This window comes from Pezoporus occidentalis, unplaced genomic scaffold (assembly GCF_034315485.1).
Source record: "Pezoporus occidentalis ecotype Australia unplaced genomic scaffold, CSIRO_AGI_Poc_V1 ctg11, whole genome shotgun sequence".
In the NCBI taxonomy this organism is placed as follows: Eukaryota; Metazoa; Chordata; class Aves; order Psittaciformes; family Psittacidae; genus Pezoporus; species Pezoporus occidentalis.
The window spans coordinates 3171889-3195395 of NW_026912886.1; the positions used below are offsets into that span (position 1 = coordinate 3171889).

The window sequence follows — 23507 nt, forward strand, 5'->3', positions numbered from 1 at the left end:
GAAGCTTGGTCACTGCAGTGGCATTTGAAAATGACTCTCGGCAGCAACTGAAGTCAGTTTTAATGAGAGTTAACTGGAGTATGTGGAACAGTGTTACTTTCATTCCTGTAATTCATCTCCTTTCTCCTCTCTCATCAGCAATTCCTTCTCATCTTCACATACAGTTCAGGCTTTTTGTATTATGACAATTGCTACTTCATCTTTCTTTTTAAGTAGATCCTGATTTGGTACACATCACTGATTCTCTGCTGAGCTCAAAATATTTTTTCACTAATCTGTGCCAGAAGAAGTTAGGGTTCTCCCACTTATTTTGCAAAATTTGAGGCTATTCCACTGTATTATTTAGGAAGATAATCCTTGCATGGTTTGAGAGCGGCTTTTTTGCACTAGTCCTAGAACTTCACCTGATAGGAACTGTTCAGATTATCCTGTGGTCTTTCAGCCACAGTCAACCTTGGAATGGGAGGCAGTGCTTTGAGAGGAATCTCTTCTGCATCTTTTAGGATGATCAGTGTAGAATGTTGCTCTTTGATCTGTGCTTGACTTAGAATCTTATAGAATCATAGAATCGGTAGGGTTGGAAAGGACCTTAAGATCATCTAGTTCCAAACCCCCTGCCATGGGCAGGGACACCTAACACTAAATCATATCACCCAAGGCCTCGTCCAACCTGGCCTTGAACACTGCCAGGGATGGAGCATTCACAACCTCCCTGGGCAACCTATTCCAGTGCCTCACCACCCTAACAGGAAAGAATTTCCTTCTTATATCCAACCTAAACTTCCCCTGTTTAAGTTTGAACCCGTTACCCCTTGTCCTGTCACTACAGTCTCTAATGAAGAGTCCCTCTCCAGCATCCCTATAGGCCCCCTTCAGATACTGGAAGGCTGCTATGAGGTCTCCACAGAAGAGCTGCCTCTGATGTTTTTCTAGGTCTGGGAGGTTTGAGGTTTCTATGCTTTGTGTTGGCCCAAGTTCTGCTGACAGCAAAGGTAGCAGAGAACTTTGGTCCCCACTCAGCATTCCTCAAGGACCACCACAGCCACCCTCAGAGAATTTTTCTTAAAATGTTTGGGGTTTGGGGAGGGTTGTGTGTGTGTGTGTTTTGTTTTTTGTTTTGGTTTTGTTTTGTCTGGGGGGGTGGGAGTGGGGGTGTTAATTCTTTTTGTCAAAACGCGTAGCGATGTTAAACACTTCCAGAGCTGTCTCAGTGCTATTGCAGCGTATTGAACATCTTTCTTTGCGTGCCAGGAGTAACAGTGACACCCTGTGGCCAACTCAGTAGAGGACTTGCACAGAATTTCCATTACTGTTTTTCAAATTCACCTTTAAATTTCTTACCCTGTGGTGAGTATGCAGAGGAATCCCTCCTCTACACAAAGGGGAGGCCTTCATCGGTTTGTCATGTGTCTCTCTCATTAGACATTTCCATTATTTAAGTACATGTCTAATGAGCACTTTAAGATGTTAGTGGCTAAATACTTAAAAAGGTAGAGCAGGAAATGTAGAAACTTAGAAAAGATTACATTTCAGTTTAAATTGATATTACAGGACTGTGCTGTTGTTCATTATCTTTCATACCATTTTTCTCCAACAAGGAACTGTCCACTGAACCATATTGGTATGCAATGACAAAATATCCACAATATAAAACTGTACTACATAAACAACTAGATCTTGAAGTCAGCATCATCCTTTTAACTTCTTAGTTGCATCCTTACTTTGGTTTGTGTAATGAATCTAAGCACAACTGCTCTGTAACTACTGACATAATTCTGTTTCCAGTTAAGCCCTTCACTGTACAGTACTGTAGTTCTGCCGTTATCACATGCTAATGTAAAGGGCATGTACCCCAGTTAAAAATTTTGTATGAGTTTATCCTTCGACACTTGCTATGTCGTTCAGGCAATATAGCTGACTGAATACTATGGTCTGCACAATGCAAGTGGGTTAATTCTCATGCATGCTAAATAGCTGACAAAAGAAAGATTTTAAAGCTTCAGGAGAGGAAGTGGTCTGCTTTTGGCTGGTTTTGGATGTTGGTGGTGGTTGGTTTTGTGGGATTTGTTTTTTGTTGTTGGGGTTTTGGGGATTTTTTTGGTATGAAGGAGAATAAACATTTAAGGAATATTGGGCAAAGATCCATATTCTTTAAAACACAGATTGTTTTAAAAAAATAATGGATATGCAGGGAAGAATTTAATAAATTAGGTATCCTCTGTGCTTGAAACTTAAGCCCATTCCATCTTGTCCTATCAGAAGTTCAGGTATTTGGATGGCAGGGCAGTGTTCTTTAGCATTGGAACAGACTGAATTATTCAATTATTTATTCTTGAAAGATTCATGCAAGCAGGTTAGAAAAGTGTCTATGACAAATATTTTAGGCAGAGTTGGCCCTATCTTGCAGGAGAGGGATGGAGCAGATGGCTTCTAAAGGCTCCTTCCAATCTTTCCTTCAGTGAGTTTATGGTCATGTCAGTGTACTTTGTGTTTTAAATAGTATTTTGTGCATATTCAGTATTATACTTTCACAAACACACTAAATCTTGTTCTGTTTGCTTGTGTGTGATCTAGAAAAAAACTGCCTCTTCTCACTGCCTCTTTCCACTTGTGGGCTCTGGCAGACCTGTGCTTGATGCTGTACAGATGGTGACTTAGAGCCTGAGTACTTATGTTGACAAAAAAAAAGCACATTACTTCCACCATCACAAGCCATTTGTATCCCTAGAAGACAGGCACACAGGAATGCCACTGGAGACCAACATGGAAAGAAAAAATAAAGGAGCAGTTCCACTTCCAAGCACATCTATTTCCTTCTGTTTAGTCTTACAGGATCTCTGCAGTTCAGTTTTCAGAATTGGTTTCTGCTTTGCGAAATGGAGCTTTCATAGACCACAGTGCCTATAATACTGTCCTCCTGGCTTCATAGTAATTTCCTTGGGGGCAAGCTGTTTCTGAGGAAAGGATTTTGCCATGCAACTTCAATATGATTGAAAGATACAGGGAGGGACTCTAACTCTCCCTTGAAAGAGTCAGCTGTAACTTACTCAGATACGAGCACTCCCTGACAGACTATGCAGACAAGACATTGCTGAGCTATTTTGTGCAGAAAATGTAAAGACGAAGTAACTGAAGGGAAAACAAAAGAATTTATTTTTCCAATTGTTTGAGCAGATTAAAATGCAGCAGGCAAGTAGGGAGCATGAATTAGGACAAAACAATTAATGTGCCCCTCCTTGAGGGGTCTTTGTTTTTTATCAAATATAGTATTGTTTGTAACTTTCAGATCTTGCTAAAATCTTCAGACCTGTTCTGTGCTTCAGCATCAGGTAGCTACTCCTTGCCTTTGCCCATGCAGCTACCGTTCCATTGCTCCACTCTTTTGACTTACTCTTTTTCTCTGTTACTTCTCCAGATTTTTCAATCTTCCTTCACATTACTTTTTTTTCCTGGCTTTTCCTCAGTTTTTCTGCAGAAACTCTTGGTCTGGAATATGTGGCTTCCTTTCACAACTGACTTGTTAGAGCACTCTGAAAAGGATGTACGGTGGGCAGGCTACACTTGTGTGTATCCCAGCTAGCCATTTCTGCCTGTCTCTTTCCAGCATATGAGTCCCCATAACCTGTGCCTCCCTCCACACAGCACTTTATATAGTTTGAAGGCACTGCTTGATGGTAGATTGCATTTCAATATTGTTTTATTTGGGCTTTTAGTTGTTTGTTTTAGCTGAAATTTTAGAAAAAAGTCTTTTCAAAACAGTGCTTTATGCGTTATTTTATATCTGCATGAATCACACAGGATTATTACAAGAGAAACATTTTATGGAAGTCCTATATAAATTGTTTCTCTGATTCCTTGTGGGCTCTTCATGTCATACCAGATCCTCTCTGGTACAGATTTCCAATTGCAGAAGAAAAAAATTATAGGTTTTTTTTTCCATCTCTTGTTGCTTTTTTCTTTGTTCTTTTTTTTATAAAATATTGGTGATGGCTTTTCCACTGCCCATGGCTAAATATTTAAGACTAGATAAGAATACAGACATGAAAAAGAATGAATTTTAAAGACAATTCTTAAGAAGTATCTGCAAGTATTTCCTTGTCTCCCTTTATTGAACTGGTCTTTCTCCTTAGCTGCTGTTGTAAATATATTTCACAGCGCACAAATGGTACAAAACAGCAATAATGGGGGCAGTTTTGTTGTCAGAGAGCACTGGAAGTCAGAGTTGCAGAAACTTCCTCTATCTTTGATACATTAGATTACTTGAAACTCTATAGGAAGTCAATATGAACTTAGGCATTAAACCTGTAAAGATGTGTTTGGTTTTTAGACACTACACTGTCTTACTGAAGTAGATGAGTTTAAGGTTTTTTGAGTTTTGGTTTTTGTTGGGTTTTTTTTTCATTTTTTTAATAAATATGACTCTGGGGGCCAAACCTCCTTTTCCATGGAAGTCTTGAGAAACTGGCCACTGGTTTTTCAAACAGGAATATGGCTTTGTAGTACTAGCCAAAAGGAAGGTCCATTAAAGACAGTGCAGAGAGATCGTCATAATTTATTTACTTTAACAGTAATGCTTTTGTAAATTCAAAGTATTTTTGTATATGAGTTGTTGTTAATAGTATGAATTAATAAGGTACTGGATTAAGTCTTTTATTCTTCACGAGTGCTTAATCCTGCCTGATTTACAAACATGAAGAGCAATATCAAGCTATGAATGAAGATACAAAATCAACATATATATATTTTCCTGTCTAGATTAATATGTATGCTATATGGGTGCTGATTTTCATTATGTAATCTGTTCCGAGAATGGAAATAAGCACCATTATTATTTGGAAATACTGTGAAGACAAATAGCAGTTTGAATCTACTGAATTATTAAAGTCTACTTAAATCTGAAGAATCTGTTGTTTCACTCCATGGAAAATTTCTAAGCAGATCATAAACTGCATTTTATTTTACAGTACACTCTCCAGACTGTTAGATTATCACCTTCTCTTTCGTTTTCAATCCTTTCAAAGTTATAATGAAACAAGTCACAGGAACACATGCCCAGTAATAAAATACTCATATGTACATCTTTTACCTGTCTCAGCTCCACTTGGCTATTAATTTAAAGATATTACAATACAAGACCACGCAAGTTAAGTTTCTTATGTTGTTGATGAATCATCTTCTACAACTACATTATATAACACTACTTGGTTTACACACACAGAGGATATTTGCAATACCAAACAAAGATATTTTTTTTCTGTTGGTATCTGGGTTATGAAAATTGGTCTGTTTCGTGCCAATTCTGTCTCCCCAGGAAGTCAGTAGTAGGGAAAGTCACTGTAAAAATGTCATTGACTTCACTCAAGTGATTTGTCTCCAGGCGAAGCACCTTGCCAGCCTGATGTCAAACAATTTGTATCAACTTGTTTGTTGGGGAGGTTTTGTTTGTTTTGGGCTTTTTTATTTTTCTTTTCTAAAGGGGGTGTGCAGGTGCTTAAATGTATATAAGTGTATACTTGTCTGATCAAACCTGTGAAACTGGAATGCCTTTAGCAAATCAGGTGCCAGCTTCACCAATATATTACTCCAGTTTTACATGGTGCTTAATCTCCTGAGAGCAACTAGAGTAGTGCAGTGGCAAATCAACACCTCATGCCTAAAAGCTTGTTGTCAGCTGATCTATGAAGAGCTTGCACTTACCGCTTTGAGTAAACATATGGACCTGTGCAACAGCGGCATGTCATTTGGTACGTGCACTTAATTTGGATTACAGACTGGAACAAGATTGCAGTCTGCCTATTTAGCCAGGTAAACATTAATCTCTCAGCCAGTATCTTGCGGTCATGGTCCAGCCTCTCCCCATGTTGGAACCTCCTGCTTCAGTTGGTGGATCTGCTTCTGTAGTTCATCTCTGTCCAGCTTCATTTTTGCTTCTAGAACTTGCCGTAGAGACCCAATGCTGTCATAGATAGCTGCAAATCCTAATTGCAGGTGAGACTTAAATTAGTTCATATTCAAAAGCAAGAGTATTGCTATCTAGTAATAATGCTAGTAAAGAATGTGCTTCCTACCGTGACATTCTGCTTTACACTAGGAAGATAGCAAAAGAAAAACGGGACTATAACTCTGGGCTGATGGCAGAACTGCACCCAGTCACAGCCACCCTATGCCTATGTGTGCTCTGAGGAGAGCACTCCTAAACTAAAAAAATGTCACCTCTTGTTGCTGTGAATTTCACATTTGGTGAAAATCCTTTTTAGTGCCACAGGGTGCAGCCACTACCTCTGCCCCAAGAGTCTTTAGACTACCTCAGTGCAGGCAAAGGCATTTTGAATATTATTATAGGTGGCTCATTGTTACCACATTTCAGAATAAAGAACTTCATAACTATGGTCCTACCAGCATTAACTTCAGCTTTCATTTCTTTTATATCTTCATTTATCTCATTTTGAAGTTTGCCAATGCGAATATTTATCTTTTCTTCAGTCTGTTTTGCTTCATGTGCTTCCATGGTTATCTTCTGTATTTCTTCTATTTTGTCAATTTTCTCTGCCATTTGGTTGAATTTCATCTCTATAGCTCTTTCACTCATTTCCTGGAGATGGGAAAAGAATTTTAGTAATTTACTCTGCAGGTGAAATTACACTGGTCTTTCCCAAGTATGCAATAGATATTAATTTAATTCTCTTTTATGAGGAATTCAAAACTGTGAAGAATTATTTTTTATTAAATGGTTTAAACAGACTTGATTACCATAGGCTAAAATACTGATCTATTAAGAAGTGATCAGATTTATTTGAAGACTCTCAGGCTGTGGGGATGTTACATTTGACATCAGTGAAGAGAACTATACAAATTTTGAGGTCTGAAAATGTCCCTCGAATAATATCTGCATTATATCATCTTAGATATTAATGATGGCTTTGAGTACTACCTGACAAGTATTGCTAGGACATTTGAACAAAACTTACATTTTTTTCCTTGAAAGTAGATGAGAGTTGGTCAATCTTTTGCACAAGCTCTTTTTCAATCCTTTCGTGTTCCTGTTCCAACCAGCTACGTGCAGACAAAATCTGGCTGCTGAGTTCTTCAATAGCATTTTTTAATCTAAGAGCATAATAGAAATTAGCAGATACAAAAGAGAATAAAATCTGGTCATTCAGCTGTGACAGGTTTATGAACATGTTTGTAAAAAAAAAATATCATGGTAATGCAGTACATGCATGACACCATATTAGGGTGAACCCTCAAACTTTTAAGGCTACTAAATTGAATAAAGTAACATTCGTTTTGCAAATAAAGACAAAAGAGCACAATAAATAGATGAATATTAATATATATATTCATATAAATAACAAGTAGTTATTTATATGAAACATATCACAACATTTTGAGATGTAGTAGGTACAAATTCTTTGCGGCATTGAAAACAGAATGTAGTCATCTGTTCAGATTATAATCTTCTGGTCCATAGGTTTTAGATCTGAACAAAGATTTGATAACCATTTACTTTAGAGGCAGTGCTGGTTCATACAGCCACACTTACGTTGCCTATCCCCAGATCAAGTTTAAACTGACCAGCTCTGTCAGTGCAACTGTTTCTTTAGAAAGTCTTTTTTTTCCAGTGAATATTTGAAACCTGGATCTATCATCTAGTTTGCAAGTAGTTCTACTGATGTAACTGATAGGATTGCATGAGGCTGGCAATAAGCAGTAAGGAGTAAGGAGGTGAATGGCTTAAGCCACAACTGCCACTGAGTGAAATGCCTGGAGAAGAGTTAATATCTGAATTGAGTATATCCCTATATAATGGCTAGTAGTTGCATAGTAGCTTATCATTAATAATTTAGGTATTTGAGTTATATATTTGTATTTGAAGCCAATTTAAAGCAGTAACACTTTGTGAATGCTGTGCCTCACTTCCTGGTGGCTTGAATTGAACTTTTTGTCTGCACTCCACAGCATTTGTTGCCTTGTACAAAAAGGCCACTCCTACAAAAATCCTTATTTGTGTCCTTTAGTACAAGTTCTGTCTGAAAACTGGGGACTTACTTAGTGGGCTTTTCAGAACTGCCTAACCACATTAGGGACAGAATTCTTGTTGAAAGCGAGTCCTCCTTGCCAGACCATGTGCTTTTGTAATATCTGTTGAGCACACATGCATATTTAAACAGGTTCGTGCTTTAATAGACCTGAAGATTACAACAGTCAAACTTGGAAACCTGAGGACCCTTTCTTCCAAGGTGCATGGTAGCAGCCAGGTGTCCCAGGCACTCACTTCACATCCAGAAGGTGGAGCTGTTGGTTGCTCTCTTTGTAGGCAATCTTCAGCTTTGCTTCTTGTTGCATTATTGATTGCTCTACTCTGCTCAGAAGATGAGAAATCTGAAACAAAATTCAGAATTTACAATTTTTCAACAGCATTTCATCACAGTCTCATCTGGGATGTTTTCATAACGGTAGAGGGGATCTTAAAGGAGGGCCGATTTTACTGCCACTTCACAATTACTGAATTTGCATGTTTTACTTTATCATGAAAAATATATTATCTTGCAAGATGAAAGTATCAATATTGTGAAAACTAATTTTTCAGCCATAAACAATTTTAATAGTCTTGCCTTGAAAGCATCTGCAAGCTCCCTCTCCTTGAGGTAGCTGAATTTATATGATCCATAGGCGTCCGTGTTGCCACATAAGCAGAGTAAACAAATGGCAAAGCACTCCACCAATACTAAGTGATATTCTTTATCAGATCATGTATAGTGGCTCTGCAGTGATGAAAGTGCTGGGTTTAATTGGGGATAAGTCATTACTAGCAGGAACTATTTTTCTTTTTAGAAAACATACTATTTTGTTCTAAAAGATTCCTGATAATATGCTCCTGACATGCAAATATACTGTATTGAGCCTTCTGAGGAAGGTAAAGTGCACTTTAACCATTCATGTGCTGCACAGTGGAGATGTAAATTACTTCAGTTGCCCAAGAAAATGGGAACGCCTTGAGAGGAGCTATGGAGAATCCTTTGCCTTAATGTTGTCTCTGCTTCTATCTAGTTCTCACTTTCATTCTTATACCCAGTGGAAGAGAAACCTGACAGATACATCAATGGATTCACAGAACACAAAACCAGTTTTGTTTTGCAGACCTTCAAAAATTGCGATTAAATACATATAAACCCATCCTGGGGAGGCCAAAGCATACAGGGGAAGACACTGATGCTTGCACTGTTGTAGTAGTTTTGTAGAGCATCCTTGTTGTGTTCACATTCCAACCTCAAGAAGCTATTCAGGCCAGTAATTGTTGACTTTTGTTCATTCCTAGAGTCCCTTCAGGTGCTTTGAAGTACTAGCCCCTTCTACACAGCATGCCAAAGGACTGTGAGCAGATACACCTCTCCCTTTGTAAATCTGTGACCTCCCAGGATAATAACTAACGGTAATGGAGTCAGTGTGAATTGGACTATAATTCTTACCCACACATGGATTGCTTTGGTCTAAATACCATACCTGTATTTCTGCTTCTTTGATTTTAGATTCCAAGATAAGCTTGGAGGTCTGTTGGTCTTTACTTAAGCTCTGAAGTCTTTCATAGGTAATTTTATGTTCTGCAGACAGTCTGGCTAACCCAGCATCACACCTGTGTGAATAAAATACCAAAGCAACAGCTGAAAAGACTGTAAGATCCAGGCTTTTAAAGTTACCCATTTTAGACTGGGCATTTCTGTGAAATGGTTGACTGTCTAGTGAAACAATGTCTTTTGAGACTGTAAAAATGGTGACAGATCTCACAGTATTCAGCAACCTACTCCCAAATGGGACTAGAAGTCAGATAGTCTGACACATACATTCCTGTCTTCTTGGCACTGACATAATATGTGTAGACGGTGTTGTTATCATTCAGGGGAATCACATTAGAAATGCAAAGATGCAGAATTTCAATACCGTCAATTTTGTCATACTCCAAAAGACATCTGTTAAGGTGCGTATGATTTCGCTTACATGATTCGAAGCCTAAAAAATCAAGGACTATTTTTGCATTATTGCAGCTGTGTTTCTCTGGGCTTTGCATTCTTATTTTTATTTGTGAAATAGCAGTATACAATTAATATGTGCAGTAAACAATGTGCGGCAAATTTTATAGTTATTAGACTTTATTTAGGTAAAGCTGTCATTGAAAGAAAAGGCAATTTTGTCTCTCAAATGCAGTGTTGGAACATAATTCTTGTTTCTTTTCTTCACACTGGAACCTTTTTTGATGCTGTAACATTTTCAGGATAAATGTACTTAGAATATGTGCATTTCCTACCACATTTCAAAGCTGGTCAGGTGGATTTCATCTACAGTAATACAGTAAGGGCATTAACTGAGCTATAAAAATAAGTACCATAATTTCAGGAGGAATACTTATGTGAAGTACGAGTCCTGCATATTTTTTTGCTAAGGGAAATAGTGTTGTCGGCAGTGTTAGCAAATCTGATCTATGAAACTGATGGAGAACAGGCAGCAGCTACAATTTGAGGGAGAAAAAGGCAGTAAAATGAAACAAGGCACTTTAAGTCATTACCTAAACCAGTGACACATTTTAACCTCTTTTTTAGTCACGTATCAATTAGAAGCCTTTCATTTCAACATGCATTTTCATCACCTCGGTTACAGTAACTACCATTATCATTAAACATGAAGGGAAAGTAACAGCTAAAATGACAAATGGAGCATCTACTTAGTATTATGGTACAATTTCAATATAAAAATAATCCGTAAAGCAACATAGAATCATAGACATTGTAAAACTTGTGAAAATTAATATCTGGTTTAGCAGAATTTAGCATTGTGAGAGCAATGGGTAATATCAGAGAGATTAATACGTAAGAGACTAGCTAAGGTTTACATGTCAGTGAACCATGAACTTGTAGGTCTTAAAATCTTGTAGGTCTTAAAATCTTTTCTAAAGAAAGTGAGAGAAGCCAAATCTCTCCATGTTGGTACGATCAGAGAGACTCAGAGGGATGAAATAATCTTGCACCTGGTCACCAAAAGCCTCTGGACTCAAAAAAATTGTTAGCTTTGTTTCTCTGACCCGTAACAGAAAATACAAAAAAGCAACTGTAGCAAATGTAAACAGCAGGCATGTGTTACCGGTCTGAAGGCAAATGAGCGATTTGGGTTTAATCACAGGGCATCTCTCCTCTTTGTGTGACTCGGTTATGTGATCAGAGGGGTCATACAGTTGCATGGTAACTGGAACATTGAAATTCTGACTATGTTAATTCACTGTCAGCCTGGTATGTATTAATCAGATTATTTTGGTTTCCTACAGGGATGCTATAGTTGGCACCCTTTTAAGAAAGCTGGACTAAAGCTTAAATTCCACCGTCATGTAGGTATCCTGCTAAGTCTGGGGAGTTGTTAAAAAACAATATTCCATTTGAAGCAGTGAAAGAGAAGTCTTTTTGAGATCTATTGATATATATGTATCTATATATGTCAAACACACTCACAAACACCTGATTAGGTTTGACCTGGAAGAAAACATTAGTGTCCTGAAGACAAAGAATGAGATTCTGATATATTAGTTGTGTGAGTATACACTTTGACTTAAAAACTGAAAACAAATAACTTCAGTCCATGCTTCCACTAGCTTTCAAATGGTAGAGAGGCAATAATAAGATGAAAGTATGGAAGACCGTGGACTTCTTGAGTCAGGTTTCTACTGCATGATGGGTGAGAAGAAAATGAGCAATCTAAACATGAGGACACATCATAGTTTGGAATTTTTCCTCATTCAAAAAAAAACCCAAAAAACAAATAAAAGGCACCAAGAAAGGCACATTTCCATCCCCACTGTATTAAGCCAGTAGACTGTGGCTATAGATGGAAGTTGAAAACAGCTTTACAGGTTCGGTCATCTTAAAAGCGCAAGGAAAAAAATGAGAAATAGATTAAGATTTCTAGGAAGAATAATAGTTTAAAAAGCTAAGAGCTGTATATAAAACCATTTTGTACAAAGAAATGCATAATAAATCTGTCTTCATGTCTGAAATGCTGAAGCTGGCCATACAAACAACCCAGTGCAGTTTTTCATATGCAATTGCACAGGTGCACTGTTGAAATGGGGCCAAAGATGCACTAGAATGTGTTCAGTTCACCAACGTTTGATTTTGGAGTACATTTTCTGGACGTTCTGATTGCCAAGCTGTATGCTTATGTGAAATCAGTAAATGAAGGAGAAATTGAGAGATTTCACACTGCCAAGTATTATTCTCATTTTCAGAATGAGAGGAACAAGTATGTTTAATGTAAACAGGGAAATTACCAAACAACTGCTTTCCAAGTCATAGTGAGCAAAAGCAGTAGTTAATTTTTCTGGCACTCTGAGGAGTATTTTTGTTGTCTTTGATCTAAAGGAAATCAAAACACAATGGTTGCTCTATTCTGTATCACCAGGGACTAGATAAATCTGAGAACTACATCAATACTCTGCATCAGGATGCTATCTAAATATACTATAATGGTACATACAGATCTTAATATTCCTGGCTTAGTGTAACAGGAGAGGGTTCAGTTTAAATATGAGTGTTTCACTGCCAAACAAGTAGCTGAAGAACAAGTAGTGAAAAGCAAGTCAATATGTGTAGGGGATCCACTGGGCAAGAACAGCAACGCTGGTAGCTTCTGACTAGCCTGGATCAAGGAGCCCAGATCAGCCTTCATGATGAGCATCTCCTACACAGCAAGTAGCCAGAATGCAGCAGGTTTGTTATACTTCTGCAGTTCATAAATGCAGCAAATCCCAGATGCATCAGACTCATTTTCTGTGCAGTGTAGGAAAATCTGCCTACATGTAATGAGTCCAGTGTGTCTGAAATGAATCAGATCTATAATGTATATAAAAATCATCTAAATATGCCAAGTAGGCCCAATTTGAATGTGCACAGTTGTCATTTCTCTGGAAGTTTCATCTATCAGGAAGCTTCTAGAGACAGCTACTGCTATAGTTCTGACCAGGCTGCTGTCTTTAAACTTTCCAGACAAATTATCATAGCCCCTATCATTTATTTTGAGAAGTTATTCTCTAAATAAATGATAAGGCAGTACTCATTATTGTAACAATTGAATGTCACTAGAAATAGAATTAGTAAATCTGTATTATATAAAATTGCCAACGTCAAGGACAGGAGACTAGAGTAATGGATCTGTCAGCATCTGTCTAATTTTCTGCTGAACATGTAACTGAATTCAATAGAAGTCATATTTTTATTGGAGTCAGTAATAATGCTGATTTTTAGGAAAATGTACAGCATCATTCGCAGTGAGCACTGCAGTGATGCTCTACAAATTCAGCAATAAATTGTGCTTAATGAGAAATAGCCCAGAGACATGAGCTGTAATGTGTATACAGTTTTCTTCTGATAGTGATATTAGTTGATTCTGTGATGCAGGTGAAGTCAACTGTGAGGTCTGTCCCAGTCTCCCTCTTCCAGATCCGTGGGTAGTATGGTTTTGGAGCTGTGCATCAGAAATGCATGTGCATGTAGGGGTCCCTGTTCTCATCATTAAAACCATCAATCCTGAAGAAATAATGAGACAGTTGCTTGATTACATATTGACATGTTACAGAACAGTTGGTGTTAGGAAATAAACACCAATCTCGCCAATATTGAAGTTGAATAGGATGTTTAGTACGCGTGTAGTTACTGGACCTGAAACTTGGCCAGCATCCTGAGATTGACACTAAAATTATTACAGGACCAAAAAGCTCAGACTCAGGTGATTTGCTGTCACGTGGCACATATAAACTGATTCACACTGATTGTCCATCTGCATGCTTCTAGCCTAGAGGAACCATGATGTACTTGAAGTTAAATTAGCCTACTGTCACTGCAGCATGAACTATACATTGAGTGTGGCTGTAAACTGCTGCATGATAAGCTGGTAACCCACAGTAATTTGATCACGTTTCTAAGGTTCCACTCTCTGAACTCATCTGAAAGATAGCAGGACTAGATGTTAAAGTTAAAATTACATTAAGTGAGTTCAGCTTATTTTACATAAGGAACCTTGGCTAAAGTAATCAGAAAGTGTTTATCCCAGGGAATGCTTCTAGTAAGTGTCTGTACAATGCCAGCAGCATAACAAACTGCCATCCTGACCATGCTCTCCAGATACTGCTATAATAATTCACATTTTTTCTCAAAGTAGGGTATGTCTGTAAATAAAGGCAAATAGCTTTCTTCCATGGAGCACTGCTTTAGCTTGCTTCCTGATAAAAGGAAGCTTATTTTCTTCCTCATTCAGAGAGAATTTTTACATAGCGTAATCACAGAATCACTAGGGTAATGCTGACTAGAAGGTAACAGTTAAAGGGCAATAAACTGATTCTCTTAGCGTAGTGAATACAAATAGCCAACATTTTTTGCACAATCTAACATAAGGCAAATTGGTATAATCTCATACAATTATCAGATAAATTGCAAGCCAGGCACAGTACATAGGTGTTCCCTGAGTAAACAAAGGAAGAAATCCTGGCACAGCCTGTGCTAGTCCCACTACCAGTCACCATGGCAAGTACTTGGGAGAGGCAATGGTTGCATTGTAAAGCTCGTGCTGGCATGTGTTTGTTAACTTGAGTTCTGTTATTGAAAGTAAGGGCACTATATTTAGCTTTAGAAAGTGTCAGTAACTGTGTTGTTCCAAACATGGACATCTCTCAGGATGTAGTATGATCTCAAACTGGACTTTTTAGATAAAGAAGCAGGAAGATCTAAGCATGTAAATGTCTCAGGGGCTTGTCAGTGAGATAGCTATATATGTGTGTATATCTCTATATTTTTTCAATCAATTTTGTTGTTTGACAAAATAAATGTCTAGTTGATTTCTAATGTCTAGTTCATTTATGCACTAAAGGATAGTGCAAAACAGAAAGTAAAAGTTCTCCAAAGTAAAGTTCTTTACAAAATGGGCTGTGTATGTTAGTGGGAACTGCAAAAAAAGACCCCAATAATTTATGAGAAAACTTTAGTTCAAGGAAAATCCTTCCTGATTATTTCTTTTGGCTGTTGAAGGTTATTGCTAAATCAGCTGAAGTACAAGAAAAGAAAAATTAAAATTTATCTGTACAATATAGACAGTAGGTCAAATTCAGGACAAGTAGACTTCCACCAGAGTTATGAGCCAAACTGATTTAGGGCAGATTAGGTCCTTTTTCTGTAGCTGTGTGTATCATCTGTCTTTTGTGTTCAACTTTACGAACAAGTGAATGTTGTTAAACTGGAGTTTGTAAATGTGCTGTGAGGTCTGTGTAGTGGCACAACTATAATCTGGAGTTTCAAATAGCCTGTAAACCCTCTATTATTTTATAATTTTCAGTTCCTTACATGTCAGTAGCCCATGCCTTTTTTTTAATATGGCTAACCAATAACTGACCCCACAGCTTTTTACTTCTAAGATATATGCAAAAAATGTGCAACTATTCTGTCCTTTTACAACTGCACATCATTCCATGCTGCCTTTATAATTGCACTAATTTATTTGTTTCAAAGATAGGCCAGTCCAACCATAGTAGTCTTTAAAGCTGAACCAAATCCAAATTCCTAAGGAATTTCAGGTAATTTATTAAAAACTAATTTCAGGAATTTCAGGAATCAAGGATAGCATTGTTATGTTTAACACGTAATACTGGAATGCAAAGGATTATTATTCATTTTCTTGAAAACACAGAGTAAAATTATCGCAGGAATTTTGCCAAAGTTGAACTCAGCCCATTGTCATTAACATTCATACTTCAAGACTAAAACAACATTAGCTAGTCCCCAAAATATGCTTCTGTGTTGACTTTTACCTTGCAACTCTTCCCCGAAGATCTCCTAAACCAGAAAGCTGCCGCATTTCTAGACTCTTCAGGGTAGAATTTGTTCCATAGCTGAGATTGTCTCTGACACGTATCTGTTCCTGCAGCATCTACAAAGCATTCATATGCAAATACAATCTCAGTATGTCACATTTAACGTACACTTAAAATGTCACTCATTATTTTTCAGTATTTCATAACATCAGATACAATTTTTTTATGACTTTATTAAAAGCTTTGTTTTGTCTTGAACTGAACCAGACACCTTTTAGGTCGTATGTTTATTTTTTTATTCTCAGTGTCCAGTCTGCATATAAATACCATAATATGTATAAAGTATGACTTGACAACAGAATGAAGACTTAATTATTAACTTTTATCCTTTTTTTCTTCCCCACCACACCCCTGTTGCTCATTGTAGCAGAGGTCAGGCGTGAAGCCACGTATCTGCATGTGATTAGGACATAAAAATGAGCAGTTGTGTTTGGCTGCTTGGTGTCATCTTTAAGTTGGAAGTGAAAGAAAGTTTATTACAGAGCTAAGGCACTTCCTGGTGTTTATACAGCACAGGCTTTGGTCTGAAGTTGAGCTGGTTATGAGTGTTGCATTCATTCATTTTTTTGAGGTTTTCCAGTGCAGCTTTTCAAAGCAAGCTTATTAGTACCACGAAGGTTTCTGTGTTTGTATGCTAATATGCTGTGCTATCTTCATAGCCACTGAAAGAATTATGCAACTTGCAAGCAGTTTTTCAAGTTACAAAAACAATTCATAAGCTTGCAGGATCTTTAGACCTTGTCTGACCTTTAGTTATCCTGTGGTAAACTTTCTTATTAAATCAGAAGGAATAAGTAGCTGAGATGGCATTAGTCGTGTGAAAAATTCTTAACATACCTCAATGTCCCGATTAAGCTGCCTCACTATTGCCGTTATGTTTCGGATATGTTCCTCCAAGAGTTGCCTAGCCAACCGGTCACCCCCCCCTTTGTTCTGCATTCTGTGCAGAGTGGAAACAATGTCCTCCTTAATGCGAAAAGCGTGTTCCACAAGAGCCGCTGTTGTTTTCTCATGGCTTAGGATTCTGTCTTCCAGCTGATCCACCAGGCTCGCAGATGCCAGCGGGACCGCTGTCAAGGCCTGGCTATGCAGTGCTATGTTACGAACCCGTCTAGTGAAGAAAAATATCCACATATTGTTAATTTCTCACACACAACTCTGCAATGTCTTTCCACTGGAGAAAGTGCAATATTACCTTAGCAGCAGTATTGGGAAGAGGCACAAAAATACTTACAGAGTAACCCACTTCTACGAATAAATGTTGGCTACTGTGTCTATTGTGTACAAAAGCAGGTCAGGCCCTTTTTCATATTCTTTAAAGAAGCTTAAAAAAGCAAAGGGTCTTAAAAAAAGGACATTAGCATTATAAAATTAGTTACAATCCAGAGCTACAATTTGGTTAAGAATCCAAATTCAAAACCTTTCTATTGTATTACAAAAGTAATGCTATTTGGCTCTACAGTTTTCAGGCTTAATCAAAGCAGTAACTGCAGAAGGCAGATATTGCAAATTAAATGGAAGCACACTGCGATTAAAAAGGAGTAGCTGGTATCCATTCCTTTTTTCAGTCTCTATAGCTATTCTGTAATAAAGCTTGTTCCTCCATGTCCTGCACAGGACCATATGCACATGTACTAACTGTGGAGAGACCAAAATTATGAGTAGCTTCTCATAGTCTTGGAAGTCAAATTGTCCTCCAAAATAGTTTACGTTTAGGTACCTTAAATAATTGTCTATATTTTTCAAGAGTTCTGCACTGCACAGCTTCCATGGAAAGCAATGGAGCTCATGGGTGCTCAAATTAAAAATTAGGCTGCTAATGCATGCAATCTTTTCCTGCTGCTATATTCTGTAAAGAGGAAAGAAAAATTTCCAAAGTATAGGTGGAAGATACAAATTCAACCCCACTTTCAAAGATGAGATCGTTTTCTTGGAACTCTGTATTTACTGTGCATTCTCCATGTTGTTTCCTATTAATGAGCCAAATTAACTGCTTACTTTCACCATGATGATATTGATAGAGATGTATGAGAACTCCAGTAAAGGTCTCTTCTGACTCTGAGTTTTTGCACTTAGTCCATACTGTTAGAAGACTGGCTGAGTATAGTGTTCTCGGACTTCTACTCACACTTTAAACTAGTTGATTTCTCTGGGAAAGGGTTAAGTAAAAGCTGAGTAAGGAATTGTGATTTGGGCCATGATTTGAATGAATCCACAGTATTTCACTTTGCTTTGCATACTAATGCCAAAGTCCCAAGTCACAGTATTACTATATATAGGGAATTGAGAGACACATAATACTTTGCAATATGAAGATTTTATTTTTTACATTCCAAACTGTACCTTTCAGAAGGGGCAAGAGTTGGGAAGATTGGGCTTCGCTGGGCCATTTTCTGGTCAATAATATATGTCTGTTGAAAAAGTACACATTGAATTATTTAATAGTTTATATCTGGCACTGAAACAACTTAATGCTTCTGTTTTAAGTGAGCCTTTAAGTAAAGTTTAAGATTATGCTGACAGCTTTGATCTCAGAATTCAGATACTGCTTATGGAATAAATACAGATAAAAATTAATACAAAAGAATAGAAACAAAAAAACTGCTAAAAAGCTTTTTTTTTTTTTTGGTAGGGAAAACGATACTCTTGAAAAAGGCACGGTTGACAGCCTTGAAACTGAAATTTGCTGTTGACCCACAGAACTGGTTTGGCAGGACAGAGGCAAACAAACTTCTTGTCCCCAGTCTCGCTGCTGGTCTCAGACATCGTTAATCAATCAATAAAAAAGTAAGATCAACAGGATTATCATAAAGCTTAAAAAGGTATTGGCTAGAGAATGGAATAAAAATATTTCATGACAGCAGATTTTTTGGGGTATCTTTCCGGTAAAAGCATTGGCAGTCAGAATCCTAAATAAAATGTGTGACATCAGCATAGTTTAGCAAAACTGAGCCTTGCATTAATCTGTCTTCAAATCTAAATGACCACACTTTATGTTGTAAATGCTTCTGTGATAAGAATATAAATTCTGGTTTTAAGTTTTAGACATAGCCAGCCAGAGTGTGACAGACATTGCAGCAGGGCAGGCCTGTTAAGTAGCTTCAGAGGACCATTTTGGATATCTTACTGTGAGACCAGTACATGGCTAATAGCTTTGTTCATTGACAGAAATTAAGTTAATGAAAAAGATGGTATCCTCAATCAAATCCAACTATTCCACCTTATATAAAACAAATAAACATTAACTACAAATAGGACGAGCATGGCCTGAACCTGAATTCCTTGGGAACCTAAAATCTTTACTGAAAACTAAAGGCTGATGTATGAAAAGAATTTTGTAATTGCTGATGAAATCTGGTGTAATATGCTGTACAAACAGGAAAATAGGGTTATTGACACAAAATAGTCAAATACTGATGGTAAAGAAGTGCTAGGACTACCCTCAGAGATCTCAAAATGCCAAGCATGTTTGTGCTTTAGAAATGTATGAAAGCACTGCCTAAAAGCAGAGAGCAAACATTGTCACAGTATGTGTGTTCTATTTATAGCACAGTGCTTCAGAAACTACAAATTAGAGAAAAATAGTTTTGAGAGAAGCTGGGTTGCTGAGCAGCAGTGACATTAGACTGCAATTCAGAGGGTCTGATTCTAACTCCTTGCTCAATCCCTGGACAAGTTGTTTCTATATCTAATGATTCTATTTCCCTTTATGGAAGACAGAGATACCTTCCTCCTTGTTTAAGTTCTTGCATGCCTATAAGTAAAAGGCACAGTGTAAGAGCTGGCTATTGTCTTGATGAATTCTGCTTTCAAAGTCCTGCCTAGGCCCTGACTGTTCAGTCCCGCAGCCTGTTCTTCACACTCGTGGTTTCCTAGCTGCTGTTTTTTAAACAATGCCATCTCTCTGCAGGACATCCCTGCTGTGTGCAGCGTTACACATTACAGTAACTGGGCACCTCTCGGTAGATCTGAGCTCATTCACTCCTAATCCTCTGGGCCATAATGTGTTTTACTGATCTCGATGCAATGAAGCATTTAAACACAACTTAATTATAAACTCAGGAATATCCCACTCATTTAGAAGGGCATATCACAGCAGCAAAGCACTGGATGCTACCTAGAAAAACGAATTAAAAATATTAAAGTCTGTACATCTAGTAGTATCTTAGTGAAATACACCTTATAAAAAACAGCCAAACAAGAAAAAACCCTTGACTGGATTGTAGTAAATGTTGTAAATAAGTAAGTGTTGTAATCTTACAACCTTCAGTATTCCGTTATTATTGATTGAAAAAAATAGAAAATGTTTGCAGCAGAGCAAGCATAGGATAGCTTGAATGATTTACTGTTTTTCTTCCAGACTGCATTAGACATGCAGCTAAATGCAAATGTCTGGAGAAATTGTGCCTATGAAACTAAAGTTACACAGATGGACTCTCATTCATCCGTTCCTGCTGACTGAAGCACATCACTCCGTACAACAGTGAAATGCCCCATCATTTATCAGGTTTCTTGATCTCATCTAACATCCAGAAAGGATGTGTTAAGACCTTGCTCAGCAGTTGTAAAAAAGCTTTTCTGCAGTTTGGAGATATTTACAGTAAACAATAACGGATTAGGTGTCAGAACTAATGACAGACTCCCGCTTTATGAGCATAATACTGATTTAGAATCATAGAATAGTTAGCCTAATAAATATAAAGGAAAAAAAAATATATTCTGTGCCTAGATTCAGAGGAGTGTAATTTCACATAGCTCTGATTTTAGTGGCAGTAAACTGGAATCAACTTGGATACCAGTTCAGATACAGGTTTCAGGTGCTTTGTATTTTTTACATGTTCTCTCCTGCTTGTCACTACTATAGCAATTTAAATCATGACATATTAGCCAGTGATTTTTGTTGACTGAATTAATTTACCGACTATTCCAAGTATACTTGTCACATGGACAAGGTTTTCCCAGTTCTAAATGGTATGCCTGATTGCCAAAAGCAAGAGTTCAGCTGATACATAAGGCAGCTTTTCCATATGAGCGTCTGGCACCTCATTATCATTTCTTCATGTCACTGACATCAGACATGTAAATGCTTGGGAAAAAAAACATACATGGGACATGCTGAAGAAACACTTTTGGCAATGCAAAGTTCATTCCTTGCTATTTGTACTGTGGCATCCCTTGCCCACTTCAGCAGACTGCCTCGCATGTTTACTTTCTGTGGGTTCTCCATTTCTCCTGTTTTGAAGGATAATCACACCTGTAATGTTCACTTCTCCATCTTCCATAAAAACCTGTGTCAAATACTTGCTGTAATGTCAGTGCACGTCAGAGCGGTTTTCACATTCATTCTCACAATATGCCTGGGTGGTGGGAAAGCATTATTTTTCCTGAAAATACTATTTTCCTTCTGTTGCTGGTCAGGAAGTGAAGCACGTGGGGGCTACGTGACTTGACACAAGTTGCATGGGAATCGAAGCAGACTGAAATACCTGCCTAGGCAAACACTTTAATCGCTCTTTTCTTCTGAAAATAGAAACCGCTTTGGTTGCTGTACAGTATGGCAGTACTGCCCCGGAGCCGCAGATCCTGGTGTTAGTCTGGAGCACTTTGGGGCGACATTTTGGAGTACATGAGAAAGCCCCTGTGTCACAGCTCGGCAAAAAGATGGGTCAAAAACTGATGTATCAGTGCGTCACGTGAAACAAACCCTTGCAAAACCCCTCTGCGCTGCCATGACGTTCTGTGAATATGAATGCGGTGTGCGGCGGAGTGCGGGGCCGGGGCTTCCCCCTGGCAGAGAGGGAACCGTGCCAGCTCCGAGCCCAGGCTAAGGGTCCTCTGAGAAACGCGCCTGCTCAGGTGCTTGGTGCTAACGCAGCCATGCAGTATTCGGGGTGCGAGCTGGGACCCGTTTCGGCGGCACGCCGCGGGGATGCTCCGCTCCGCCTGCGCTCGCCTCGCCCGCGGCTCTGCCGCGCAGACAGGCCCGGGCGCGCCGGGAGCACCCTGCGGTGCGGGGGTCATCGGGAATCGTGGTGAGGGCTGTGAGACACGGGGTAGGCGACAGCTGACAGGACACCGCGGCGCAGACACCACTCTACGGCCATGCAACACGGAGGGACAGAGTTGGGACAGACTCAGCGGCGGGCGCAGGGCGCTGCGCGCACTCACCCGTGCTGGATCAGGGCAGGACAGCGCTGCCCATCTTTCCCTGCATCCCAGCGGCCGGCTGAGCCCCGCTCCTTAACGCGCTGCCGCCGCTAGAGCAGCCGTTGGCGAGCCTTCGCGGCTGCCTCCAAGCAGCCGGGCCGTCCGTCCGCCCGTCCGTCCGCCCGCAGCGCGGGGCCTCCGCCCGCCCGCCGGGCTGCAGGAGCGGGGCGGCCGCCGCAGGCCGGGCTGCGGGAGCGGGAGCGGTTGCCAGGACGCCGTCGCCATGGGAACGCGCTCGCTGGGGGACAGCGCCGCGCGGCAGCCGCGGGGGGGTGCACGGGATGGGAACACGTGAATATTCCAGCCGCCGGGACAACCCCTCGGGCCATCGCTTCCGCTCAGGTTGCACCGCGGTGCGAAGGAGGGAGGGAGAGACCCCGCAAACACCGGCTGGGGTCCCTGCGGCGGGGTCAGCGACGGAGCTGCGGAGCGGGGCCAGGCCTGCGGCTCCCGCACCAGCACACGGCCTCCAGAAAGAAAGTTCGGTGTTGCCAAAGCAGTAGTTACTCCGAATGACTAATGGTGTGAAAGAGCCGAGTGTGACTGAAGTATGGATTTTTCCACAGCATGTAACAAATCCTGATGGAATGCAAGATTGTTAAAATCAATGACAAATAATAGTTTTGTTTATAAGATTTCTGGGTTATCTTTTTCAAACAAGAGCTAACATGTAGCTTCAGTAAAACTTCATGTATCGCAGCAAAGATGATCTGTCCTTTGCACAGCAGAGGCATATGATCCAAGAGAAAAGCAAAGTCCTTAGAGGGTGTGTCTTCCTGCACTTTTGCTTCCTGCCTACGTCATTCTTTGGATTTCAGTGCAAACCACCTTGGGTAAACAAAGGGTAAGTAAAATCACAGACAAACTTACTGCATCAGTTCACTCTGAAATAGCAGATTGTCTCTGGCTTTCGTTAAAATATATACAACATCTTCTACTGGGGACTGGGGTTCTGGCAGATGCAAAGGATAAAAGTGTTACAGCGTACACAATTACTGTAAAAAGCAAGGCAGGGCTGAATCCACACTCTGATTGACCTATTTATTTTAAAGTGATTCCCACATCAAAGGTTTGGCCCAGAAACAAAACATGCCATAGCTGCTTTCAAAATAGGATAGTAACCAACTGAGAATCATAGGATTGTGGAATCATTCAGGTTAGCATGGACCCCGGGAGGACACTTGGCCAACCTCCTGCTCCAAGCAAGGTCACTGAGGAGGCCAAATGCAGTTGTTGAGGGTTTTATCCAGCCTGCTCTAGAAAACCTCCAAGAATGGAAATGTCCAGCGTGATTTTTCTTGCTTTTTGGATATTCAGTGTTTTCAGGAGGTTGTACATCTGCAGGAGTAGGAATTGAAAGCAAATTGTTATTTAAAGCAAATTGATTATTTTCATTTACAAA

At 39.3% G+C, this 23507-nt stretch overlaps 1 protein-coding gene across 2 annotated transcripts; it reads right to left on the reverse strand.

Moving 5' to 3' along the window:
* Nucleotides 1-1103: 1103 nt before the first annotated feature.
* FAM81A (family with sequence similarity 81 member A) lies at nt 1104-22229 on the reverse strand. Of its 2 annotated transcripts, none has more exons than XM_062627145.1 (9): nt 22067-22229; nt 18242-18309; nt 16736-17009; nt 15836-15954; nt 9505-9634; nt 8276-8382; nt 6969-7104; nt 6397-6592; nt 1104-5978 (listed from the first exon to the last, which is right to left on the reverse strand). In XM_062627145.1, the coding sequence occupies exons 2-9, from the start codon at nt 18286-18288 to the stop codon at nt 5839-5841; spliced, it is 1149 nt and encodes a 382-aa protein (XP_062483129.1). In that variant the 5' UTR covers nt 18289-18309; nt 22067-22229; the 3' UTR covers nt 1104-5838. The 2 variants fall into 2 exon arrangements, with proteins under 2 accessions (XP_062483129.1, XP_062483120.1); XM_062627136.1 differs by lacking the exon at nt 22067-22229 and adding an exon at nt 21004-22040.
* Nucleotides 22230-23507: the final 1278 nt, after the last annotated feature.